The 27,630-nt window shown below is 46.9% G+C and overlaps 1 protein-coding gene and 1 non-coding gene across 3 annotated transcripts; both read left to right on the forward strand.

Moving 5' to 3' along the window:
* Positions 1-501: 501 nt before the first annotated feature.
* ACER2 (alkaline ceramidase 2) lies at positions 502-27,630 on the forward strand. 2 transcript variants are annotated; one of them, XM_036434154.2, is made up of 6 exons: positions 509-757; positions 9,658-9,772; positions 10,506-10,647; positions 18,575-18,712; positions 21,153-21,290; positions 23,619-27,630. In XM_036434154.2, the coding sequence occupies exons 1-6, from the start codon at positions 650-652 to the stop codon at positions 23,803-23,805; spliced, it is 828 nt and encodes a 275-aa protein (XP_036290047.1). In that variant the 5' UTR covers positions 509-649; the 3' UTR covers positions 23,806-27,630. The 2 variants fall into 2 exon arrangements, with proteins under 2 accessions (XP_036290048.1, XP_036290047.1); XM_036434155.2 differs by lacking the exon at positions 18,575-18,712 and having other exon boundaries at positions 502-757.
* Positions 22,567-22,722, forward strand: LOC118716804. Its single transcript, XR_004987265.1, has one exon. It is a non-coding gene; the product is annotated as a U1 spliceosomal RNA (small nuclear RNA).

Below are 27,630 nucleotides of genomic sequence, written 5' to 3' on the forward strand. Positions count from 1 at the left end.
ATTAAGGCCTAAACCAGAGTCCTGGGGACGGAGGGCAGGAACATATTCGAAGTTGCATTAGTGCTCCATCTGGGAGTGGGCAGCAGAAGCCGCGTGGGAGGGTCCTGCAGGCCCAGCCCACCGGGCCAGCCAGGCCTTACCTGCTTCGGAAGGACCCAGGGCCTCGCTCAGGTGTGAGCACAAACTTCCCAGGACTCCGTAGGGGTCGAGACACTCCGCTCCTGAGTTCTCCTCAGGCTTAACTTTCCCCAGGGCGGGCCGGGCGCTCTTTGCACAATTGGGGTTGGAGGTTGGGTGGAGTCTGAGCCCGGAGGTGGGCGCGGGCCGGACCGTCGAGGCCCTTGACGCCTGCAGGGACGTCGTCCCGGGGGCGGGGCCTGCGGGCGAGGGGCGGCCCACAGGGGGCGGGGCCTGGCTGCGGCTGGGGAGGGGGCGGGGCCTGGTCGGGCGGGGGCGGGGCCTGCGAGAGAGGGGCGGCTCACGGGCGGAGCGGGGCGCGGGGAGGCCGGCCCCGGGCGCCACATCCGGCGGCCGCCCGGAGAGCATAAAACCGCCGCTGTCGCCGCCGCCGCCGCTGTCGGCGTTGTTCGCAGCCGCTCTGGCTTCCTCTCGGCCTCGGGAGCGTCTGCTCCCATGCTCCGGGGCAGCCATGAGCACCCCGCACTGGTGGGACCAGCTGCGGGCCGGCAGCTCGGAGGTGGACTGGTGCGAGGACAACTACACCATCGTGCCGGCCATCGCCGAGTTCTACAACACGGTGCGGGGCGCGGGGCGCGGGGCTCGCGGGAGGGGCTGGAACCTGGCGGTGGCTCCGCGAGTACCCGAGGCATTGCATTCTCTCTCTCTCTCTCTCTCTCTCTCTCTCTCTCTCTCTCTCTCTCTCTCTCTCTCTCTCTCTCTCTCTCTCTCTCTCTCTCGGGCCAGGGTCCGCCCACGCTCCCTCCCCGCCCGCTCCCTCCAGGTCTCCATCTGTCCCGCTCTCCTGCCCCTACCGCGTCGGCCGGGCTCGGCTTCCTCCTCGGGTCCAGTCTGCTGACTGTTGTGTCGTGCGGTCCCCACCCGTCCTGGGGCCAGTTTCTGGTGTCAGCCCGTCTCTGCGTTGGGCCGGCTGCGGGGAGCCCGCGGGGACCGCTCCGGGCCGCCCCCGGGGTCCCCGGGGCGTGACGCAGTCGGGCCGCATTGTGCGGTTTTGCTCTGAGCACCTGCCCGGGAGCCCCGGGCACCGGGCGGCACCCCCGCAGGGCTCCGGAGCGGGGCCCACGCTGATCGTGCTCACTGGCCCCAACCCGCGTCTGCATCCATGGTTCCTTTGGGCCGGAACCAAGTTAATTACTTATAGTTCTTACTTCCTTGCCTTGCTTGGTACCCGGTCCAGCGCCAGCTCCAGCTCAGCGCCCCCTGGCCAGGGGTGTGCACGCTCTGGATCTGAGGTCCGGGGAGGGAAAGGGAAACTTGGCAGTGATTGTGGACATGATTTCTGGACTTGCCTAGGTCTCCAGATAGTGCAACACCCCCCCTGCAGAATCCTGTGTGCTTGTTAGTCTTGGTTGGAGGAAAAGCTTGGCAACTGCGAGGGGAAGACCTGTGCCCACGGCTCAGGATTCTGGCACCAAATGCAGGACTTTGCTTGGTCATCTGAGTGGTTTATCTTTTCACGGGGAGCAACAGGAACTCCCGGCTTAAGGTTCATTGAGAAGTTGAGGTGGTTCTTTAGAATGTTCATTTAGATTTGTTCATGTAGATTTGCTGGAGGGAACGTTGGCGTCAGCCAGGTGTTTATTGCCTGGAAGGGATCTCTGCTGAGCTGGGCCCTGCCCTCCTGGTCACGGATGAGCAAACCGAGCTCTTGAGAAGGGAGCTGGCATGGTGTCTTTTCTGGTGGGTGGGGGCCACAATTCAGAAGTCTGTATCCTGGGTCCTCTTGTTGCTGAAACCCACGGCTGCGGCTGCCCTCTCTACAAACACTCCTGCTTTTATATGGCTAGGTTAGTTCCTCAAGATCACCTTGTCTTCTGCTCTTCGTAGATACAGGTAGTGGAGGAGGCCACACCTCACCTGTCCGTGTAGGGGGCGCCCACATCACTATGGAGCCCGGCTGGGTTCTTTCAACGGCAGTGACTCAGGTTCTCCATTTGAAAGTGGAGACCACTACCAGGGATTTCACCAGTTAAAGAAGAAATGACAGCTGGGGGACAGGGTCTCCTACTCTCTGCAGAGTCATAATCGGTGGAATCTGAGGCCAGCAGAGAGTCAGGCCTGGTTATTTGGCCAAAAGGTTGTATAGCTTGCACTGGGCCTGCCTTGAAAAGCCCCAGAGTGCTGGATACAGGGGAGGATTTGTTTGGTTTCACTTTTAATCTGGTTCCATTGGAGCAGATAGGTGGTGGGTGCCAAAATCTTTTTTTTTTTTTTTTTTTTAGAAATCAACTGTTGCCCTGACCGGTTTGGTTCAGTGGATAGAGCATCGGCCTGTGGACTCAAGGGTCCCAGGTTCGATTCTGGTCAAGGGCATGTACTTTGGTTTCAGGCACATACCCAGTAGTGGGGTGTGCAGGAAGCAGCTGGTTGATGTTTCTCTCTCATCGATGTTTCTAGCTCTCTATCCCTCTCCCTTCCTCTCTGTAAAAGAAAAAAAAGAAATCAACTGTTGATCTTTAGCTGCGGCATCGTGGCTGATTAGCCCAGCTGGTCTGCCTGACAAACCTTACTCTTTGAAATACTTACAAGCCACAAAATGTGCTTCAGCAGTGCCCAGAGCCTAAGGTCTCAGGGAAGTGGCTGGTCACCAAACTTGGTTGGTCCAAGAGTTTAGCAAAAACCATAGCTTCTCTGTCCCCGTGCCCTGGTTATCGGTGGTGCTTATACGTCACTGGACAAACCTCTTACTCCTGTGCTCAGGAAGGCAGTGAGCCTTTACTTGGAGATTAGCATCTAATTAAATCCTCATAGTAAGGCAGCAGGTGTGGTTATCAGTCATAGGAGAAAATAATAATTATCACTAATTTTAGAGAAGAAGTTTAAGGAGTTGAAATGTAAAGTCAGAAGCCTGGGAGAGGGATCCAGAAGACTCTTTGGGGTAGCACAGTGGTCAGCAAACTCATAAGTCAACAGAGCGGCAAACCGCGGCTGGCAAGCTGCATGTGGCTTGAGAGCTGCAGTTTGCCGACCACTGGGGTAGCACATCGCTACTACAACTTCAGTTATGCCAGTTTCCATGGATTGTTTACTGTGTTGCTGAAGCTCTGCTGGGCCACCCTCGGAAGTGATTGCTATTTTCTGTGCCCATTTTATAAAGGAGCAAACCGGGGCCTAGACAGAGTATGCAACTTGCTGAGGTCAAGAAAAGAGCAGAGCCCAGCCGGTGTGGCTCAGTGGTTGAGTGCTGAGTGTTGACCTATGAACCAGGAGGTCATGGTTCTATTCCCGGTCAAGACACATGCTTGGGATTTGGGCTCGATTCCCACTGGGGGGCGTGCAGGAGGCAGCTGGCCAATGATTCTCTCTCATCATTGATGTTTCTCTCTCCCTTCATCTCTGAAATCAATAAAAATATACTTTAAAAAAATGGCAGAACTAGAGTTAGAATTTGGTCCATCTGATTCTGCTAAGGTACAACTCGTGAAGATACAAGTGCCATGGTAGCACCTTAGATTTGTTTATGTGGCACATACATCTATTTGTTATTCAGTTGTGTGTTTTTTTAACTTAAATCCTGCCTTGGGACCATTTGATGCTTGATTTGAAAAGTTTGTGTAAAGTAGTTTATTGTTTTGGTTGTTGTTTATTATAACACTAATACATGATTATGGTCAAAACTTCAGAGTATTCATGTTGTAAAATGAAAAATACCCTTTCTTCTGTATATTTGTTGTTGTTATTAATCTTCACCCAAGGATATTTTTTTTCCATTGATTTTTAGACAGAGTGGAAGGGAGGGAGGAAGGGTCAGAGAGAAAGAGAGACACATTGATTGGTTGCCTCCCACACATGCTCTGACCAGGGCCAGGGACTGAACCTGCAATCCAGGTACTTGTCCTTGACCAGGAATCGAACCTGTGACCCTTTGGTTAGACCCATGCTCTAACCACCAAGAAACACTGGCTAGAGCTCTTCTGTATCTTTTCAGACTTTTTCTAGGCATATAAAAAGCACTGCAGCCCTAACTGGTTGGCTCAGTGTACAGAGCACTGGCCTGTGGACTCGGAGTCCTGGGTTGGATTCCTGTCAAGGGCACATACCCAGGTTGTGGCTGGGTCCCCAGTAGGGGGCGTGCAGGAGGCAAACAATCAATGATTCCTTCTCATCATAGATATTTCTGTCTCTTCCTCTCCCTTCCTCTCTGAAATTAATAAAAATACATTAAAAAAAGTGCTTGTATTATTTGTCTGAGTCTATGAAATATGTATGTATATTGCATATTAAACCCAATCTAAGTTTTTTTCAACCCAATTGAGCTACTACACAAACTTCTGCACCTTGGTTTTTTTCACTTAATATGTCTTGGAGATAGTCCTATAGTGGCTCTTATTTTTCTTTTTACAATGTCTACATAGTATTTCATTTAATGGATTAGCCATAATCTATTTAACCAGTTAATTCCTTATTGATGGACTTTTAATGCAATTGCTGTTTGTTTTTATTAGTTTCTGAAAGTGATGCATATCATACATTATATAGTCATTCTGACTATCCTCATACATGCATCTGGATATATTTTTGCAAGGGCTAATCCTAGATCGGGAATTACTGTGTCAAAGGGCATATTCACTTTAAAGTAGGGGTGTCGAACTCAATCAGAGAAGGGGCCAAAATCTAAAATCCAGCCTAAATCGCGGGCCGAATGGTTTACTGAACAGTCATAAACTGTCATTGTGATGGAAACGCAGCGGAGTGCAGTGATGACAGCGCGGTGCGGGCCACATTGCAAGGCCTGGTGGGACGGATTTGGCCTGCGGGCCTTGTGTTTGACACATGTGCTTTAAAGGCTGATAATTATTGCTAATCTTTTTTTATTTTCAATTTCAGTTGACATACTTTATTACATAAGTTTGAGGTGTACACACCCCAGTGATTAGACATTTATGAATTACTAAGTGATCATCCTGATAAATCTCATCTGACACCATACATTAGAATATTAGAACATTATTAAATATTAGATATTGCCTATGCTGTATTTTATATCCCTATGACTATTCTGTAACAACCCATTTGAATTTACTAATCTCTTCACCTTTTTCCACCCACTCCTCTAACCCCCACCCCCCTCCCACCTTGCCCTAAATCTTATCATCCTTTGCTTCAGCCAAACACAAATATCTTCTCTAAGAACACAGCCTTTTGCTTGAGCACGTTTTGCACTATTTCTTCTATGTACAAGTTTTATTACATTTAGTTTCGTTTTTAAAAAAAAATATATATTTTTATTGATTTCAGAAAGGGAGGGAAAGGGAGAGAGAGAAACATCAATGATGAGAGAGAATCACTGATTGGCTGCCTCCTGCATGACCCCACTGAGGATCAACCCCAGCATGTGCCCTGACCTCCTGGTTCATAGGTCAACACTCAACCTTTGAGTCATACCAGCCAGGTGAATTCGGTGCTTTTTATTTTAATGTTTAGGTTTTAAGGCCCCAGCCACACTGAAGAGGAAGACTCCAGACCTAGCTGCTTTGGACAAGTGGGGTGGGTGTCTTTTAACCACTGGACTTAGCCTTTGGGGACTCTGTTGCTGGGCAGTGACTCGGGGACAGAAGGAAATCAGCTGGTGCTGAAAAAAGTCTTGAAGCAAAACATGCATAAAATCAACCTATGATCTGTTACCTCCCCCAGTCAGATAAGGAGAGTCCTCTTTATATGCCAAAAGCCACATCCCATTATCTATAGGACATAATCTTTCATCCATCCATCCATCCAACCACCCATCCATCCACTAGGCAACTTCTGTGTGTCTTCACAGAGACCGGACCCACAGCCATCTGGGTGGTGAAGGCCATAATAAGAGTGTGTGTAAGTCACCCAAGTGTTAGAGCTCGGCATGGGGTTGGTGTACAGTGGAGGGTGGAGTGGGGGGATTTTGCAAGACGACTTCTGTGTAGAGTGACCAACCCGTCCTGGTTTGCCAAGGACAAAAGTGGACTTGCTTGATTTTAAAAGTGAAAGTTCCATGTCCTGAAAACCCTCCTTAGACCCAGGCAAACCAGGACAGTTGGTCATCTCAGAGGCTGGAGGCGAGCAATGGGATGGATGGTTAGGAATGTGCATACAATGAAGACACACAGGGAATTTTCTTATTCAGGGTGTTGACCCTTATCTGCTTATGAAAAACTCAGAGCCTCTTGCTTTGTCAGTATTTACCCTCTGCTGGGGAAGTGCCCATTCACATGCATCAGGATGAGATTGCAGTGTGGTCATGAGATTACTTTGGTGCAAATGTTATGTGGGAATTCATAGAATGAGGAGTTTTCTAAGGAAATAATACATTAAAAATTTTTTTGCTTTCCTTTCAATTAAAACAATCTGTTTTACAGGCATTAAATAATCCAATTCTCCAAAGGATAATCCAACAATAGGCTTTAAAAAATACCTCTTGTCTGAACTATTCTTCAACTTTAGTGACCCCATTTGATTCTGAGAGGAAGTTTCATGTCGCAGGAGATATGGAGCCGCTGAATCCGTCTTTTAACCACGACTCATTTGCTTTTCCGTATTTCTTTGGTAGTTCCTTCCTCTTTTTGTCTTTGGGGAGCGTCTCCTTCTAATTTGATTTTTTCCTTTTCATAGACTGACTTGTTTAAAAGGCCTGGTGAGGCCAGCAGATGTTGATAGATGGGCTGTGCAGAAGTTCATAATGTGATTTCATATTATTTGGGTGTATCTGTTAAAATGGTGCTTCTAAGTGAACTCTATTATGTGCATGAAAAAAAAGTGTTTTGAAGTATAATAATTTTACTGCAGGTTTCATAAATGACTCATGCTTTTGTGAGTAATGTGTCAATACATTTAAAAGTGATTCATGTATACCTTGTTAGTGTTAATATAAATTAATAGGGCCATTTGGGGCAGCTTGGCAGCAGTTAGCTGCCCTTGGCTGATGCCAGGGAGCCTGAGAGGACTTGAGGCAATAAAGATATATTGGGGATAAAAAACAAATGTGTTACAATTTTCCAACATTGTAGGTGGGGTTGTAAATCGGTGTCCTTCCTCTGGGGAATGGCTAAAAAAAACCCACAGAAAACCAAAAAACTCCTGCCAACTGCAGCACTTTTCGCAAGTGAGGAGATAAATCTATATGAACTAAGATGGAAAGATTTATAAAGCATGTTGTTAAATGAGAAGAGAACGTTGCAGCCCTGGCTGATGTGGCTCAGTTGGTTGAGCTGTTGTTCCAAGCACCAAAGATCACCAGTGTGGTCCCCATCAGAGTAGACCACCTAGAGGAAGGTACCCCGTTTTCTAGAACGATGCAGCCCGCTAGGGGTTTCAGCCTGGGATTTTAACCAAAGGCAGCAGTCCTGTTCCCATTCAGTCCCCGACAAAGGATCTTATCTGTCTTTCCTGGTATTATTTCTCTCCCACTCTGTCTTTCTCCTCTTGCTGAAAATGGTGTCACCCCTAATCTCTCTTGTTCACAAAAGGTGATGGAGACCTATGTTGGCCACTGACGGTGTCAATCCTTATCTGTCGTAGGCCTCAAGTTCTGGGGTTTGCGGAAGCATTTTGTATAGCTGTGCACCAATGTGGTTTTGTAAGTCTGGAAAAAGCCTTCTACCTTTCCCGGTCCTTTCAGTTCAGTTCAGGCACTCACCCTCATAGTTCGTGCTTTAAAATCCCCCGTGCCCGTGGCTTTTCAGACTTCCTCTGCCCCATTCCATCTCTGAAAGCACTCTCCTTTAGTCCTTTTGAGTGTACCCCTCCCACCTCATTCCCACCACTTAGACTTAGCTGTTCACCTTCTGCACTTAGCCGTCTCTCCACACTTAGAGATGAAATGTAAAAAGCTGAATATTCCCACCACTTCATACCTTCTAGGATGGCCTTCACCAGGCAAAACCCCCAGAAAATAAGTGTTGGTAAGCATATGGAAACATTAGGACCCCTGTACATTGCTTGTAGGAATGTTAGATGGTTCTGTTGAAAAGAGGCTGGTGGTTTCTCAGTAAGTTAAACGTAAAATTACCTTGTTGTCACTGGACAGGGGCCGGGCTGAGATGGGTCTGCCCCAGCACAGCTACTCTGTCCAGAGCGGTGGTCCCGGGCCACGTGTGGCTCCTGAGCACGTGAAGTATGGCTGGTCCTAAAGGAGACGTGTGGTCAGTGTGGGATTCACACTGGGCTTCACAGCCTGGATCAGAACGAAGAGAATGGAAAACATCTTATTAGTGATACTTACATAGTGATTACATGTTGAAATGATAATATTTTAATATTATATTAGATAGAATATGGTTTTTAAAAAGCCAAATGCTGCCCAGACGGTATAGCTCAACAGTTGAGCATAGACCCAGGAATCAAGAGGTCACTAGTGCGATTCCCGGTCAGGGGTTGTGGGCTTGGTCCCAAGTAGAGGGCTGTAGGAGGCAGCCGATCAGTGATTCTCTCCCATTGATGTTTCTTGCTCTCCCTCTCCCTTCTTCTCTGAAATCAATAATATATATATTTTATATTATTATATATTATATATATATATAAAATATATATAAAATATATATATATATAAAATATATATATATATATATATATGTTTTTTTTTTTTTTTAAAATAAAAGCCAAATGCCTTCTGGAGAGATAACAGAGAGGCTTAAATCGCACTGAAGTCTGAAAGATAAACTGGTACATCATTTTGTTGCCCAGTCGGCTTGGCTCAGTGGTTGAACCAGGAGGTGAAAGTTCAGTTCCCGGTCAGGGCACTGGGTTTCACACTCAATTCCCATGGGAGGTGTGCAGGAGGCCGCTGATCAATGTTTCTCTCTCATCGATGTTTCTGACTCTCTATCTCTTTCCCTTCCTCTCTGTAAAAAAATCAATAAAATATATTTAAAAAATAAAAAATAGATAAAATGGTATAATTTTAAAGCTACAAATTTGATATTCACCTGGAAGTAGGTTTTAGAGTGAGAAAGTGACAGAGGAAGACGGGGATTTAGGGAGAATCTGCCTCCTGAGGGCCTGGGAGGAGAGGCTGGCCTTGCTGGCAGAAAGTTCCTGGGGCTCCAACTTGTCTAGTTCTCCTGACCTTTATTTAACTTTATCCTTACCATTATTTAGTATAGATTTTATGGTTAAAAAAAAATGTATGGGCCAGTAAATTACAATACGATGCTGCTTAGTTGGTCTAAGCGGGAAAAGAACAAGTCCCGGATTCTTTGAATCCAGGGGGAGCAGCTTTCAGACGGCAGTGTTGTTATTGCTGCTGCTCTGACCAAAGCGGCGGGAAGGAGCCCGCTACATGCTTATTCAAGTTTTACGTTTTCCTGATTGTGCATCTGCAGGAAGGAAGGTTTAAGTGCTTAGGCAAGATGCATGGCCACATTGATCTCAGTTTGCAAAGGACATGCTTGGAACAAGTTGCTTTGTGTTTTGTGTTTTGTTTTGTTTTGTTTTGTTTTCTCCCCCTTTTACTTAATATTTATCTTTTCATTTTACATTTCCCCCCAGATCAGCAACGTCTTGTTTTTCATTTTACCTCCCATCTGCATGTGCTTGTTCCGCCAGTACGCAACGTGCTTCAACAGTGGCATCTACTTAATCTGGACTCTTTTAGTTGTAGTGGGTAAGTGGACCCGATTGGGAGCATGGGCTGAAAGGGAGGAAATGGAATTCCAACACTTCCTGTCTCCTGTGAACATTGTGTTTTGTAAACCAAAGTCACTCTGACGTCTTAGCGTACTTTCATGTTGCTTGCTGGAGGCCAAAAGCACTCTTGTGAATATGGGCTCCATAACAAGGTTGGCGGTCATTATCACTTAATTGCATTTGAGAGTTCATTTGTGTCACTGCTATTGGTGGTATGCCAATGCAGTTTCTGAGAACGTCTGAAGAAAGTCATGTGGGACAATTGAACTCTGATGAGACTGTGGCTTCTAATGGACTAAAGGTAAAAAAAAAATCTAGTTGTTTGATCCTTCATTGTTCTGGGAAATTCTTGGGCAATTTCCACTTCCTTCCACAGGCAGATTGGCAACTCTTAGCAGGGAGAGAATGTTGACTTCTTTTTACTGCCTGATCCCATGCAGGCTCTGGATGAAGAGAGACCGTGCTCAGCTATGGGATCATTAACGTTCTGAAGTGCTGACAGTTAGGCCCTCCTTAAAATTCTCTGTCTAGACTTAAAGTCTGCATGCCTAGGTGGTGTGAGTTTCTCCCTTCGGTTTCTTTTTTCAAAGAGAGCGAGCGATCTGGCAATTGTGACGGTGGTTGGTGAAAGGCTCTCCTTAAGCAGTGTATTGAATTTGTGAGTCTTTTCTTCTTCGGTGACACTTGTTATTGGTTGTAATTGATTCTAGGAATTGGATCCGTCTACTTCCACGCAACTCTGAGCTTCCTGGGTCAGATGCTTGATGAACTTGCAATCCTTTGGGTTCTGATGTGTGCTCTGGCCATGTGGTTCCCTAGAAGGTACCTGCCAAAGGTCTTCCGGAATGACAGGTAAGCTTGTGCTAGCCCCTGCTAGGTGCAATACCCGGCATCATGTAATATGTCAAGAAACATAGCTCATGATGAAGCCCAGCCTGGTGACGAGTTCATCGCACACCTGTTTAATACCCCCTGATTGTTCAGAGTCTGACAGTATAAATGAACTGACAGAGGATTCTACATGCTTAGAGAAGAATTTCTATAACGGACAGAATGTCAAATGTCTCCCTTATTTGATATGAGAAAAATTGGAAAGGTTGTCAGTGGGGGAGATATTCCTGAAGGGCAGTTCAAAGACCCTGGATTTCCTGTTAGAATATTTCTTTTAGTCCAACCTACTCCACCATTTTATAAATTTACAGTAGAATCCACTAAGGAATTGGTTCTTGGAGCCATAATTACTGTAGTTGTCCAAATACAGTGTTTTTGCTTCTGATCACACACACACACACACACACACACACACACACACCCCTCCAAAGTGGAAACCCAGAATTTCAGGAAAGGATGCACTTTAATATCCATTGTGTTATGCTTATATGCTTGAGTATTCATCCAGTAAATACTTTTTGAACCCTTACTATTTACTATGCATTTTTCTAGGCTTCTAGGCACTGGGATGTATCAGTAAATTAAACAACAGAACCTCTGCCCTGGATGAGCTTACACTGAGATTGGGGAGATTGTGAATCAACAAACAAACATAAATACTATTAGGGAGAGAGAAGTCTGTGACGGAAATGAAGCTGGTTAAGGGGTTGTAGTAACTTGGAGCTTGGTCAGGGATGCCTTCCTGAGGAGCTGTATAAGGGTATTAATATCTGAGGGAACAGAAGGGAGAGTTACCCTCATAAAGATAAATGTTCCCAGAACATATTACCCACATGTTTGTCAAGGTATCTATGGATAAATAGTCTAAAAGATAGGGATTCAGTTAAGCAAGCTGGAACAGGGACAGGAGCTATACAGTATTAACTATTGTGTATGGACTGAGATGGAGGCATGTCCATGAAATATAATGGATACAAAATCACACTGTAGAACTGTGTGTGCAATATTCTAATTTTAGAATGAATGAAACAGCCTCTTGTTGAGTATATATGTCTTTGTACGTGCACACAAATGCCTGGGAGGATGAGGACAGCTACCACCACTCTTAGGAATTGGGGTGGGGAGAGAGCTTTCATTTTTACCTTTAAAAAAATATATATATGTACATATATATATATATATATATATATATATATATATATATATATTGATTTCAGAGAGGACGGGAGAAGGGGAGAGAGAGAGAGAGAGAGAGAGAGAGAGAGAAAGAGAGAAACATCAATGATGAGACAAAATCACTGATTGGCTGCCTCCTGCACACCCCTCACTGGGGATCAAGCCCGCAACCCAGGCATATGCCCTTGACTGGAATCAAACCTAGGACCCTTCTGTCTGCAGGCTGATGGTTTCTCCACTGAGCCAAATGGCTAGGGCTTATTTTTACCTTTAATCTACACTGTTTTCCTTTTTACAAAGAGCACATGTCAATTTTTAAAAAATATATTTTATTGAGTTTTTACAGAGAGGAAGAGAGAGGGATAGAGAGTTAAAAATATCGATGAGAGAAAATCATCAATCAGCTGCCTCTTGCACTCCCCCTGCAACCAAGGTACATGCCCTTGACCGGAATTGAACCCGGGACCTTTCAGTCCGCAGGCTGACGCTCTATCCACTGAGCCAAACCAATTTTGGCAACACGTGTTAATTTTTAATATGAACTTTTTTTAAGTATCTTATTTTATTTTAAAATATATTTCATTGATTTTTTTTTTTTTTTTTTTTTTTTTTTTTTGAGAGGAAGGGAGAGGGATAGTTAGAAACATCAATGAGCTATCTCCTGCACATCCCCTACTGGGCATGTGCCTGCAGCCAAGGTACATGCCCTTGACCGGAATTCAACCTGGGACCCTTTGGTCTGCAGGCTGATGCTCTATCCATTGAGCCAAACTTGTTAGGGCTGAAAATGTATTTTTAAATGAGGCAGGGAGAAAACACACTATAAATGGATTAGCTGTAGGATCTTCATCATGGGTAGCAGGAATTGAATTAAATAGTGTTATCTCTGAGTATAATCAAGTAGAAAGAGGTCTCCTCAAGAAGGTTACTTATCAAAAAGTGAAAGAGAAAAAAAAAGTGGAGAGAGGGGGAGGTGAGGAAGGAGGGAGGGCGAGAAGAGAGAGGGAGCGGGAGGGTGAGGAAGAGGAAGAGAGACAGAGAAAGAGAGAGAGAGACCCGCTATTTACCAGTCGAAGTGAAAAGGAGGTACTCCCCATCTTAGATGAAATAATGAAATCCGGTCTCCATGTGGCTGAGGCCTTGTCCTCAGTGGAGGAAATGCACATTAAACCACACAGGTTGGTTTAGCTGCTCTGGTTTCTAGTCTTGCCCCCTCTCTTGTTCAGCTTCAGGACAACGACTGAGGGTGGTCAGAAAGCCTTGTGAGAGGGAGGGGTGCGGGAGGGTCGGAGGCAGTGACATCAGGCAGGGTCATGAGGTGAGTTTGCAGGCGGACTTTCTGACTCTGTCCCTTACGCACACCATTTCCTCTTGGCTTTTCCTGTTGTCTCCGAAGGTGCCCACCAGCCCTCCGTCCTTTCCCTGAGCCTGGCAGGGGTCGGTCGGGTTGAGAGTTTTGCTCTTGGCTCTCATCTTTCAAGTCCTGGCATCTGAACGAGAAGTGGAAGACATGGGAGCAGGGTTCTGTTTTATTTGTTTGTGGCACTCTGGAGGCCTGGATTGAAATTCCAAGGGACATGTTTTAATGCACTCATAAGAGAGAAGCTCTTTCTTTTCTCGTTTCTTGAAGTTGTTATGAGCAGGAGATGAGAAAATGGGGCAATGGCTGTAGTAATTCGCGCTTACCACCTGAAATAATGAAAACATAGCATGAGGAGGCAGGGAAGTCTGGGACCTTTGGGGCTTTTCCATCACCAGCGCCATTTCTCTGTGGAAGCTGTGACCCCTCTTCTCAATTTGAGCACAGCCCTTTGGCGGCACTGACCACCACGTATGCATATATCCCTAGCCTTGGAGAGTACCTGGGTTTGAATCCTAGCTTCCCGGTTTATAAACTGTATACACTCTAACTTTCTATTTCCTCATCTATAAAATTAGGTAGCTCTAGGGTTTTTGCGAGATGACTGCAGCACTTCGTAGGTACTAAGATCAGGGTGATTGCTCAGAGTTAGCTCTCATGTCTGCCCATGGCACGGAGAGGTTGCCGAGATTGCTGCTGGCCTCTGTGAGGTATGCATACAGATGGAAGGAGGGAATGGGCATTGAGGATTCCAATGAGCAAAGACAGAAACGGTGCCTGTTACAGGAGGCCGCTCCCTCTAAGTAAGGATGTCGATTCCACTTGTCTGTCTTCAACTTGCAGTGATGCGGGGAGTGAGGAGAGCAACCCCTTCGAGGGGCTCAGGGCCCCGGACAGGTGGCAGCTCTACAGGAAGTAGCAGGCCAGACCACAGACTTCAGGTCAATACCAGCATTTCTGAAGACCAGGGATTGCGTGGCTTAGCTGCCTGAATGCATCAGATAGTTAGCATTGATCTCTCCTTTTTGTTTGTTTGTTTGTGACCTAGAATTTGCTGGACTGTTTCTAAAAACCTTTTCAGAGTAGTTCCTGTGGGAAACGCAGGAGAGGAGTGAGCATAGAAGCTAAGTGACTGGGTCAGACAGATATGGATTTGAATGATATACTTTTTTTTTTTTTTTTTTAGAGCTCTGATACCTCATTTTGCTCATCTGTAAAGTGGAGATAATAGCAGTACTATCTCATGGGGTTAGAAATGTATGATAAAATCTTACAAAGCGTATTAAGGACTCACTCAGTGCTAGCAGTAATTATGAATGACTAATAGGGATATGCGTTTGAAGATAAGGATGACTAGAACAGCAGGCATTATGTATATAGGAATAATTGGTGGGTTTAAAAAAAGAAGGGCATTTTTTTCTTCTTGTCTAGAATGTTCTTACGAATTGTCAGGACATACACTCCACTATAGATGATTATTAATAATTTTTAGACATTTTTGTTTTGAGAAAAAAAAACAAAAAACAAGAAGTATTATAGACGAATTATATCCATTCTAAAACAATTTATCCTGCTGTGGTTTTTGAAGAGTTTGCTCTGCAAAGTCTAGGGACAGACCTCACTTTAGTATCATGCAGCTCATTTTTTGACTCCTGGATACCAAGGGTGCAGGCTGGGGTCTGCGTGTCCTGCTCTCATGCTGACTAGGTGACTTGGGGTCACCATCTCCAACTCTCAGAGCCTTATCAGTTCCTCACCTATAAAACGACAGGGCTTTTTTGACCTTCCAGACCAATTGCTGTGGTCCTGTGACTGTCAGGGGCTTGTCCTAAATAGGTTGTTTGAACACTACAGGGTAGTTTAAAGCAGTGGATCTTAACCAGGGACCTTTCTGCCTCTTAAGGGGCATCTTGGAAGTTTATAGTGCTCACAATGATGGGACATTTTTCTCACCAAAAATTGCATTTTACTTCAGAGGAGTAAAGGGGCCATTACAAATACTTGATTTTAAAAATGGGCAGAGGGCCTGACCGAGTGAAAACTACTGCTTTCAGTGGTAGCTAAAGATAACAGTAATAGGTTTGTTTTAATCATAATATGGTGATGGTGCCGGGTGGCTAGGTTTTGGTTTGGGGAGCACAAGAAGAAGGGGTACTAAGAGTTCCCTGACCTTGTGTTCAGTTGGAGCCCACAAAGGGCCGGATAGTTGACAACAGGATCATTGCTCAGAAACAGCCTGTGGGCCCCTGGCTGCTGGCTATCGCTAGCTCTCTCGTACCGAGGGCCTCAGTCACTCCGGGCCTGCTGGGCTGCCACGTGATTTCTGGTGCCTTCTGGTTGCGACATCAGGCTTTCACAGGATGTCCTGGATGGCCAAGCAGCCTTCCCCAAGCACATTCCCCCACACCCGCTGGACTGATGTAGGAGGTGGCTGCCCTCGTCCCGAAAGCGTGTTGTGTCGAGCTTGCTGCCTTTGAACTCTGGCAGTAGAGTCTTCGGTGATTGCAACACCAGCTCAGTCAGATTTCCCCCGCGCGCGTGTGCTGTTATTAACAACAATAATATCTTAAAGAGCATTTATTCTCAAGCGGTGGCAGTGATTGCGGGTTTTATGAGCAGACACGGTGTACCGGGCACTGTATGGAGTGCTGCGATGCTTGCAGAAACCCCCTTAGGCAGGTGTCTTCACTGGCCCATGGGAAACCGGGAGCTTGGGCAGAGTCCCGTGATTTGCCAGAGATGCCACAGCCACTGCGTGAGGAGCAGAGTGGACACACACGGGTCACACCGGAACACCCGTGCTGAGAACTCTTGTGGCTCTCTCGAACCTGTGTCTGAATCCAAACCACTGGGTACAGGGAGGTGAGGCCATGTGGAAGTGTTAACTGTGTTTCCCCAGTCTAACAAGGTCCAAAGCCGTGGCATGTGTCACAACTCCTCAACCCAGGGGAGAGGGTTGTTGTGGGTCCCCAAGGGTTATACACATGATGGGGCTGGGAGAGCAGCAGCCTTTTACCCAGTAGCTCAAGGATGCCAGCCAAGGTCAGGGAAAAACACGATTCTCCCGGGGTTTGCCGCCTGGATCCTTTCCCAGACATATTTTCTTCCTCTGGTCGAAGTTCAGGGCTGCAGTTCCCGTTCGTTCCGCTCAGAAAGTTGGCAGCTTGATCAATGATTTCCTGTGCCTTGAAGATAAATGGTTTTCCTCTTAAGAGATTAATTTGTATTTTTAAGGTTTCAATGAACTTTGATTTTTTTAATGAAGGAATTTCATTTAAATTAGTTTCCTAACTGTGACCTGTTCCAGGGCTCTTGGCCAAAGTAAACTGTGTTCATCCCAGAAACGTCAGGAACATCACGAGCTCTTACGTTTCAGGCATAGATGAGGCCGTAGGGACGATCTGGTTCAGACTTTTCATTTTCTCGATAAGGAAGTGGGGTCCCGAGGAGAGAGGAAGCAGCACGATCAGGATCACGTCGCCGATTCTGGCTCTTCCTATTGACAGCACCTCCACCCAGAGTGAGAGGAGGCTGTCAGTCATTTTTCTAAGATTTTTCGTGTCAGAAATTTGTCAACACAAAATGCCAATGCATCCTAGACTGTGGATTGTCAGTAAATATAGACACGATCACAATGCTTTAAAGACTTCTACTTTTGTGAGCTAGACACAGGAAGTTTCTTTTTGCGCGCGCGCGCGCGCGCGCGCGCACACACACACACACACACACACACACACGATATTTAGAGAGAGGAGGGGAGAGTGAAACATTGATTGGCTGCCCCCTGCACGCCCCCTTACTGGGGATTGAACCCGACACTGGGGCATGTGCCTTGACCAGGAAACCAACTGGCAACTCTTCCGTGCCTGGGACCACACCTAACCAACAGAGCCACACTGGCCAGAGTGACGTTTTTCTTCTAAACCAGGAAGCTTGCAGAACGGGGGCTGATAAACTCTGTTCTGTGGGCCAAACTGGGCCACTGCCTGTCCTTCCAAATCAAGTTGTCTTGGAGCACAGCCCTGCCCGTTCACGCCCTTACTGTCCACAGTGGCAGAGGGAAGTCACTGTGTGACCTGCAGAACCTAAAACATTCACTGTCTGACCCTGTCCAGAAATGTTTACCAAATCCTGCTAACAAACGTTTTCCCGTAAAACATGGGAAAAGAATGAGAAGACAAGTATCCATATCTCACCCTTAGGGGACTGAGGTTGATTATAATTTTGCCGTTCTCGTGGCTGAGTATTTAGAAAATTTCTGGTTATTCCCTGAGGATAAATTCCTAGAAGCCTGTGAGTGTGAGTGGTTCTTAGGCTCTGGGTACGTGGTGCACAATTTCTTCTCAGCTTCCACTCCCACCAGCAGTGCCTGCACTTTGTCCACATTTGACAAACAAGACCTCCTTAGTTATGCAACTTAATAAAAGGAAGATAAATGATCCAATAAAAAAAAGGGCAATGGACCTAAATAGAATCTTTTCAAAAGAAGACAGGAGGAAGGCCAAGAGACACATGAAAACATGCTCAAAGTCACTGATTATCCAAAAGATGCAAAACAATGTGGTACCACCTCACACCTGTCAGAATGGCCAACATCAACAAATCAACAAACGACAAGTGTTGGTGAGGATGTGGAGAAAAAGGAACCCTCATGCACTGCTGGTGGGAATGCTGACTTGTGCAGCCACTGTGGAGAACAGTATGGAGTTTCCTAAAAAAACTGAAAATGGAACTCCCATTTGACCCAGTAATCCCACACCTAGGGATATACTCTAAGAAACTGGAAACACCAATAAGAAAGGATATATGCATCCCTATATTCATAGCAGCACAATTTACAATAACTAAGACTTAAAAACAGCCTAGGGGTCCGTCAGCAGATGACTGGATCAGAAAACTATGGTACATCTACACAATGGAATACTATGCTGCCATAAAAAGAAGAAATTCTTACCATTTGCAGCAACCTGGATGGAATTGGAGAACATCATGCTAAGTGAAATAAGCCAGTCAATGAAAGAAAAATACCACATGATCTCATTCATTTATGGATAACAAAGATCATTATAAACTGTTGAACAAAAAGATAGATACAAAGACAGTAAAGCATCAAACAGAATGTCAAATTACAGTGGAAAGTTAGGGAGAGGTGGGGGAGATAGATCAACTGAAGGACTTGTATGCATGCATATAAGCATAACCAATGGATGCAAAACTCTGGGGGCAAGGGCATGTATGGGAGTAGGGTAGAGGGTAATGGTAAGATATGTACACATATAATACCTTAATTAAAAAACGAGAAAAAAAAAGACCTCCTTAGCTAATGGATGGGCTTTGCTTTCACCGATGCAGGGGCAGGTTCAAGGCAGTGGTCTGCGTCCTGTCCGCGGTTACAACGTGCCTGGCATTCGTCAAGCCCGCCATCAACAACATCTCTCTGATGACGCTGGGGATTCCTTGCACTGCGCTGCTCATCGCAGAGCTCAAGAGGTGGGTGCCTATCCCTGCCCTTCGCTGTCCCCGCGACAGGGACACACCAGCTCCTGGTTCTTCCCTCCCCCGAGTGTGGAGGAGCAGTTGGACTTTTCGTTAGCTCCTGACAGCTGTTTGAAAGCAAGTTCGATCTCATTTCCTGAAAGAGGGAGCAGTTGTTTTGTGGGTGCAGCAGCTCTTAGGGGTCCAAAGCTAGCCTAGCAGAAACATCTCCAGGATCTATCGATAGTGTGCCCCTGACCGAGGGGCCTAGAGTGTGTAAACGCTAAGAAAGGAGAATAGGTTTGTTCATGTGACAGGAATAAGGAGAAGAGTCCTAAAGGGGCAGCTGCAGTCACACACAGAGGGAAAAAGAAATGCATGTCTGTGTGCAAGGTAACATTGACTTCTGGTGTAGGACTGTCGATGGCTACTTTCTCTGAGACCTCGTTTCTTATTCACAAGCCAGCAGGAAAGCCTTTTGTCCTTGGGTGAGCATTTTTCTTCGGGGAGCTGTATACTCGGAGATCAGGCTGATATGGGGAAACATTTTAGCTGAGCTCTTTGTGTACACAACTATCATCTTTCGGCCCCCGTGCTCTTAGAAAACGCTGCTGCTCTGTGCACCCGCTTTTAGAAATGCATGACACTCTCACTGCCGAGGACATGGTATCTTCTCTCTGTCCCCCAGTGAACGTCACTCTGTGGAATGTGTTGGTCAGCTCTCAGTCTTTGTTTTGAGCAGGGACATGTACATTTCTCTCCTTTGCTCTGCCTCTGGGGGTTGCGTTGATTGTCAGCAATACCAGGCAGGGCCAAAGGTGGCCGAAGAGGTCGGTAAGCCTGCCAGCTGGCCACGGAGGGACACTGTCGGTCTTGCCTCTTTGGCTTCTTTGAGGAGCCTTCAAGGACCAGGGAATTAAGATACCTATTTCCGAACACTAACAGATCTTTTTTTTTTTTTTTTTTTTTTTTAAATATATATTTTTATTGATTTCAGAGAGGAAAGGAGAGGGAGAGATAGAAACATCAATGATGAGAGAGAATCATTGATTGGCTGCCTCCTGCATGCCTCCCACTGGGGATTGAGCCCGCAACCCGAGCATGTGCCCTTGATCAGAATCGAACCCAGGACCCCTCTGTCCACAGGCCGGTGCTCTATCCACTGAGCCAAACCAGCGAGGGCCACTAACAGATCTTGAAACCCTTTGAAAAACACACTCAGTTAAATAGCTGATAAAGACATCTGAAATGGATTTGGAATAGTCACCTTTTCTCTTTCTCATTAGCCTCAATCCTAGAGCTTGTTTCTAGTCTTTTCATTGTCCTTTCTGAGCCTTCTCTCAGAGCAGGAGGAAATAACCTTTATTATGACTTGGGGTCATGATCTGACGTTTGCTGAAATTTTGGTGGTGGTGTCACATTACCAAGTGACTCAGCTACATGTAAAATATTGTAAAATCGACTCTCCCCCCCCCCCCCCCCCCCCGATTGTAGGAGTGAATTGATTGTTAAGGAAAACTTTGAGAATGCAACAGAGGGTCAAGGAGAGAAGCAACAGTAGACTTCTGCTCAGATTTTTCTATTCTAAAGTTGGGTTCTGCTTTTGCACTTAACCTCACATTGGCATTTTGATCCAAGCCCTGAAAAGTGGGGTTATACCCAGTGGCAGTCAGGTTTGGATAAGCCCCAAGTGCAAATAAGCCTGGTGTGCGGCATCTGGCAGGGTCTGCCCTTCGCCAACAGAGGAAGGGACAGTGCAAGCTTCCCTGGACCCTGACTGGGCAGTGCTTCCCTCCCAGCATCCCAGGTAACAGCCCCATCCCCCCTCCTGGCCAGGGGAATCACCATATGACATTCCACCTCTTTCTGCCACTCAGCACACACACTGCGTCTCCAGCTCTCTGTGCTGGGCTGTTCCGTAAGCCAAACTTTCTGGCATCAATTAAACTGAGTGTATACTCAGTGCTAGACCAATTGCCTATATATTTATTGATATTTGCTTCTGTCAGATTTCATTTTACCTTTAAAAAATGGCAAGGCTAGAAGCCTGTTTATTTTGCCTTTTAGAGTGCAGAATAAATTGTCTCTATAGTTGATTTGAGCTTCTGACATGGAATGACTTATTTTCCTGAGAGAGCTGGAGAAGAATAGGTTTTGATCAGGGGAAGGGTTGGGGTCCATTGTGGACATGTTAAATGTGGATCTATCTGAGACATCGGTGGACATGTCTAGAAGGCAGCTGGGTTTGGAGTCTGGAGACAGGGAGGGGCCTGGGTGAGAGGGATGGCTCTGGGGCCCCTCTGTGTACATATGGGACCCACATCCACGAGCTGGCGGAGTGGCGGTATGTGGGGTAGGAGTTCCAGTGCCAAGGGGCTGGGAGATGTGAGGAAGCAGACCCATGGCTGGGGAGGTGGGCGGAAACCAGGACTGATGACATCGGGGTCCCGTGCAGGTGTGACAACGTGCGCGTGTTTAAGCTGGGCCTCTTCTCCGGCCTCTGGTGGACCCTAGCTCTCTTCTGCTGGATCAGTGACCGAGCCTTCTGTGAGCTGCTGTCGTCCTTCCACTTCCCCTACCTGCACTGCGTGTGGTAAGCCCTGCCGGGGGGTGTGTGTGTGTGTGTGTGTGTGTGTGTGTGTGTGTGTGTGTGAAGGAGGCTGCAGGACCGGGAGGCTCCGTTCTCCTTCCAGGTGCCCAGGGACGGGGGAGTCTGAGTGCCCCCTCCCCTCAGACACTGTCAGACTTTTCAGAAGCAGCAGAAACGACTGTCCAAAGCAGAATGGGCTCCCGGGAACTGGCTCAGCCAGAACAAAAAGACCTAATTGTTTATGCTTCAAGTCTGGGTCTCTGATCTCTAGCTCCATTATTAACACATAACGGAGCCTGAAAACCGAAGCTGTCACCTGAGCTCTGGCCAGACCACTCGGGCGGGAGAGGCGGGGAAAGCCTGGGGCGAACGTGGGGGCCAGTCCAGGGACGTCCAGCCGGGAACCACAGCGAGGTAAATATGACCTTTCTCAAGGTGTCGTACCTTTTGGTCAACCCACGTTCCCTTTTGGGTTTGAATGATCAGGTGAATTCTGGGGCCTCCCAGGTCATCTATGGACAGTCTCACCCATTCATTTCACAGGTGAAGGCAGTGGCCCAGAGAAGTAGAGTTGTTCATGACTCCAGCTGGTCATATAAAACCAGCCTCGGTGTCCGATAAGAGGGACTTGGAGCACCTGTACCTGGGGTGCTCAGGAGACACTATTGGGTAAAACACTGAAGCTGGTTGCGAAGTGTGCAGCATTCTCTCAGACGCTGAGGAGGAAGCTGAGTGGCTTCCTGGCAACCACTTCCACTCCAAACCCAGTCACCTTCCCCTCGCTGTCCTCCAGGACTTGTAATGCAAGCAACAACGGGGACCAGGGGAAACATGTAGGATGTCCCTTGCAGATTGAGAGCCTCCAGGAGGGAATTCCATTGGTAACGAGTTGGAAAAACTGTTAGATCTGATTCAGACGAAGTTTGACTTCTGTCAGGAGATGCCTCAAAACCAGATGGTTGGGAAGCGTTCACTTGCATTTCCTTGAACATGTGACCTTGTATATATAATCCACCTTGAGACCCAATCTGCTCCCAGTTTAAGGCTTGGGGACTCCCATTATTGTATGTTAATTCTAATTGAAAAATGAATAATAATAAAAAGGCCTGGGGACTTCAGAACTCTTTGCAAAAGGTGAAATAAAATAGAACAGCTCAAATTGGGATTCCAGCCTTAGTATCCATTGCCTGATATTTCAACCTTGACTCACACTAGTGAGTTTATAAACACTTTATATGTTTGTTGAGTTATAATGACAGATAATAGAACTCGCAGATTAATACTTACCCTGCGGGGAGATGCCATGATCACAGAGGTAGTTTTCCCGGGCGAGGCTTATGCATTGTGCTCGGTGTGCTGACCTTGTGATTTCCCCGAATGTGGGAAATCAGCTGCATGACATGTGGTAGTGGGGACTGCCTTCCTGCTCTCCCCTAAAAAGCAAAACAAAATGCACAGATGTTAGTGTGTGCTTTGGTGAGTTCTGGTAAGTATGTACACCTGTGTGAATATGACCTCATTCAAGATACAGTACATTTTTGTTGACCCAAGCAAGTTCCTTGGGCACACTGACAACGTAAGTAAAATTCGAGATTATACTGCAATAATTTTGGTTTAAATTTCAATTTGTTTTTAAATTTGGTGTACTTTCTGCTTTGTTTGTCAAAATGGACCATCTTTTTGACCCGGTTATAAAATGGCTTGCTTTTTAATAGCAAGTTTAAACAATATAGAGGAATATAGAAAGAGTGACGCTCTCATAATTCCATCTACCAAAGAGAGAACGGTTGTTAATGGCCTGAAGTATATCCTTCTTGAATATATGTATGTCTCCATTAGGCTTTTTAAAAATAAAAATAGCATCATTCTATACATGATGCAAACTGGTCCTTTGCTCTCCCTCACACAAATACTAGGTCATGGACAGCTTTCCTTACTAAGGCCTGTCTGTTATCTTCATTTACTTTGTGTGTCTGATCAGTCTTCACAGTGTGCTTTGTAAGTCCACCCTCTTAGCCCCGTTGTAAACCCTGGGCTCAGTCTTCTGGGTGGGATCCCAAAGGCATTTGCATGGTGGTTCCTGTTACCAAGCTGGAATATCAGAACATTCTAAAACAGGCTGTTTGCTCCAGATTTATCATTCCCCTGCTCACCGGGGATTGCTGACCTCCTTTTCCCCTTGCTAATGAGAAGAGGCCCCCCAAAGGTCAAAGGTCATGCATCAGGAAGGGTGGGTCAGGCCAGAAGGGGTTGGGGGGAGGCACCCGCAGCAGGCAGCGCAGCCTCTGCCAGGGCAGGTCTCACCTCCCGTCCTGTCTCCCTCCCTTCCAGGCACATCCTCATCTGCCTGGCCGCCTACCTGGGCTGCGTGTGCTTCGCCTACTTTGATGCCGCCTCCGAGATCCCTGAGCAAGGCCCGGTCATCCGGTTCTGGCCCAGCGAGAAGTGGGCCTTCATCGGCGTCCCCTACGTGTCCCTGCTGTGCGCCCACAAGAAGTCCTCGGTCAAGACCACGTGACGGAGGGCAGGCTTCTCCGCCTCAGGCTTCTTGCCAGCAAAGACCCCTGGGGGGTCTCAGAGTTGGGGGTGGGGTCTATTTTCTTAAAAAATGCTATTTTCTTGGGCTTTCCCTGGTATGTGTGGACCCCAGGACTCCACTGCTCCCAGAGATGGAGCCAATAGGGGGACTCAGTGCCTGCTTCCTGCGGGTCTGAGGGCTCCTGACCCAGCCATTCCTGCTGACAGTCAGATCCTGCCACAGACAGCACCCTCCACCCTCTGATGGAGGACGCCAGGTTCCCACATGGGAAAACCACACACACGCACACACATGCACACTCACAGGCACACCTGTGGCTAGGGAAGCTAGCTTTCTGCTTGTAGCACCCAAACACCCGGGTTTCACATGCCTTTGTGGATCCTTTCACTTCTACCTCTGCCGAGAGATGGAGACCTGACAGGTGAGGGTAAAGCGAAGGAGAAAACCCCTCTATGCCAAAACGACTCTCCATTCGAAGCCATTTCTGAAGATGACAAAGGGTTTAAATACTGATACTGTTGTCCCCCAGCCCAGCCCGGGAGCCTCAGACACAGAGGGGTCGCTGGGTCCCTCCCCAGACCCCATCTCCCTGCCTGACTTCTAACATCCTCGAAGGGCTGTGACAACCGTGAGGGTGGGCATCCGGGCTCAGAACTGGGAGCAGCCACGAAGTTTGGAAATGAGTTCTCATTGGACATCTCCTGTATGCAGCCTGGACATTACCTCAAGAACATCCCCATTCTTTCTCTGACTTTCGCTATGGTGGTGATCTCCACGCTGTCTGTAGATGCTCCGAGCACTGGGTCCGCAGCCTCCAGTGCTGGCAGGAACCATGCACCGGCTGCTTGGGCCTGGGCTGGAGCAGCAGAGCGAAGCTGTCGCTTCCGAGTTTTTCTCACCTAAAGTGACACTGGCTACGACCAAGTCTCCTCTTCACCGGAATGGACGGGAGACTCCACACCCTCATGAAGGTGTGAGGGAGGGATTCAAGACCTCAGGAACACTCATTCTCACTTGGGCGCTTCCTGCTTTGCACCCTTCCCCCCGTGCGAGGGCAGGGCAGGCTGCCCTTGTGCAGCCCGCAGACTCGCCACTGTCTCAGGCACCTCCCAGTGGGGCAGCACAGTGTGGGGTCTGGCCAGCAGCTGTTCCTCCGGCTGGAATCTGCACAGGATCTAAGGCAAAACCCCACGAAAGAACGGAATTTATAGTTTAAGAACGAATGACTTTATCTTCTCTGGTTTTCAAATTATTTTAGCAGCAGAACCCTGTTGGCAGTAAGAAATCTTTACGGAACCCCAATGTGTGAAGTGGGCTTTATTAGCTTAAATTTACTTTAAGGTTAAACATACAGCAGTTCTTTAATCTAGGAGGCAGTGAAAAGGCAAATTAACAATTTGGTGGTTTTCAAGGTAGGAAAATGTGGTATTGAATGAGTGTACATATCGCTATACTGTAGTGTAAAAACATATTCTAAAAACTGTACTTGGGTTAAATATTTCAGGAACCTCTAACCCACCTCTATGCAGCCTAGGTGGTTCATGAGACAGAATTGGAAAACTGCTGAGTCCTTTGGGTTTCACGTCTAGAATTTCTAAAAGGGGAATGTCAGACTGTCCTCTGCAGGTTGGCTTAGCAGGCAGATCCTGGTTTCGTCCATTCTGCATGATGAATGCCCCCAAGGAAGGGGGTTGGTGTGTTCTAAGCCCACCTGTCTTAGCGTGGGAGCGTACACCAGGAGAAGCAGAGAGAGAGGGTAGGGCGTGTCTGTGCGTGTGTGTGTGTCTGGAGGGTTCCTTAGCGAGGGGAGCGTTGTCAAGGATGGACCATTTACCTCCATCAGATGCAGGGCAGCTTCCCTGGGGAGCACTCCCTTCAGCTCCCAAGGCTTTGACCTTCTGGAAGTTTTGGGGTACCCTTTGGAAACGGGGCTAAGCGGTGACTGCTGGAAGTAAGAAAGTAGCCTGACTCTCCGAGCACAAGGACTAAGCTCAGATGTCAGGAGGAATGCTTCTGATAGGAAAACAATGCCCTGCTGGGGGTTGGTTTTAATGCAACGAGGGCTGAGAAAGAAGTGGGGAGTGGGGTGTATTGAGGAGGGCAAAACATAACTCGATTGAACTGTAGCTTGCCAGTGTGGGATGGCAAATCAAGAGAGTATTTAAGTTAGGTGGGTGGTATTCATATTTATAGTTACATACATATTTATAATGCCTTGATAGCACTACTTGCTCTTTAAAGAAAACTGGGATACTACAAAATAATCGGAGAGGTAATCTATTTCTATAGCTCAAGGACAACCATTAATATTTTGGTATATTTCCTTCTAGTCCCCCCCCCCCCCCCCCAGTTGTATGTAGATGTTTTCTAGAGCTGATGGGTTGTCCTGTAGTTTAAACGGAATGTGAGTGGGAGTTGGGTATTTTGCACAAAGAGCAGGCCTCGACGTGCACTTGCATTAGCGCGACCCTGGAGAGCTCGTCACTGGATTCTGAGTCTGACTACTGAGTCTTCCCTGCTGATGGAGCCGCGCGGAGTCATGGACTGGATTCTACCGGATCTGCTTCTGCTCTGAGACTGACGAGTAATAGGAAGTAGTATTAAAATGTGGTTCTCAGGTTTTGATTTTATTGAATACTGTTTGCCAATTTAAAATAAGTGAAGGGCTTATTTCATTAGAGAAGGTGCAATCAAGAATCTTTCTCTCCCACCTGCCAAGGAAGGAAGTGGAGGTTTCACACTTGGGAGTTAGGTCACGGCAGTTGCTCAGCATGGCTGTCAGATTGCTGTTCTGGGTAGAGTTTGCCCCAAATCAGTATCCAGAAGGAATGGATTTTGCATATTAAAAAAGTGTTACCATGTTATTAAGTCAATGATTCTTATTGAATACTGTTTGATTGATTATTGATTTTTAGGGAAAGAAATATTTATCCCCTTGATGAGTATACTATTATAAAACAAACACTTCAGTGAAGGTGCCTGGGAGCAGGTAGTATCTGAATCTCTTTGGTCACATGCTACCTTTTGGGGAACTCTGTGCCTGTCCCTCTGAAGTGTGCCTGAGCTTGAGGGCCATCAAACACGGGCTTGTAAAACACCATCACCCGTTCTGATTATTGGGCTTCTCAGGTGGGCAAAGCATCTCACCAGTCCATCGTGCTTACATGAGCCAGTGCCGTTGTGGTGGCCCAGGACTGGATGGGAGCCCGCCCTGGCTCTCCCTCCCTCACGCTGACCTGGGACCGCTGTGAGGGACAGGTGAGGGCGGAAGCTGGACTAGCCAGAGCCCCGACCAGAGCTCCTTTCTCCAGAGGGACTTGGGACCTTTCCTAGCCAGCCTTTGCCTGGGTGCTGCCTCTAACTGGCCAAAGAGAAGTCTCGGGCCAGGTTGGGATTCCTCATGGATTTTATAACATCATTCTCCTATGGACTTTTTTTTCTTGAATGGCTCCTACTATAAGGGACTAATTGTTTGAATTGTATCTTTATATGTTAAGCCAGATTTAAGAGTATTTTATAACCACGATTTGTAATGAGAACAAATATAGTATTTTCAGATATATTCTTTCTGTAGTGTATACTTTATGCAGGGTGTGTGCTGTGTAAGGTGTGTGCCCACTGGCTGTGATGGCATGCAACTCTGTTCTTTGGGAGAAGTGTAAGGCCTTTTGTAATGGAACTCTTGCACCATTCGGTGAACTCTGACAGCTCTGTTTCATAATAAAGCTGTGATGGCATTTTCTGTGAGTAAATATGTATGTTTGTAGTTATTTCCACAATGACTTTGAAATGCCTGTGTAAAAA

The sequence above is a fragment of the Pipistrellus kuhlii genome, unplaced genomic scaffold, assembly GCF_014108245.1.
Source record: "Pipistrellus kuhlii isolate mPipKuh1 unplaced genomic scaffold, mPipKuh1.p scaffold_m20_p_12, whole genome shotgun sequence".
Lineage (NCBI taxonomy): Eukaryota > Metazoa > Chordata > Mammalia > Chiroptera > Vespertilionidae > Pipistrellus > Pipistrellus kuhlii.

Bases quoted from the DNA above. Each gene is read 5' to 3' on its own strand.
- ACER2 (XM_036434154.2), top strand. From the start codon at position 650: ATGAGCACCCCGCACTGGTGGGACCAGCTGCGGGCCGGCAGCTCGGAG. The intron at 758-9,657 runs GTGCGGGGCGCG...ATTTCCCCCCAG, and splicing joins TCGCCGAGTTCTACAACACG to ATCAGCAACGTCTTGTTTTT. The intron at 18,713-21,152 runs GTGGGTGCCTAT...GGTCCCGTGCAG, and splicing joins CTCATCGCAGAGCTCAAGAG to GTGTGACAACGTGCGCGTGT.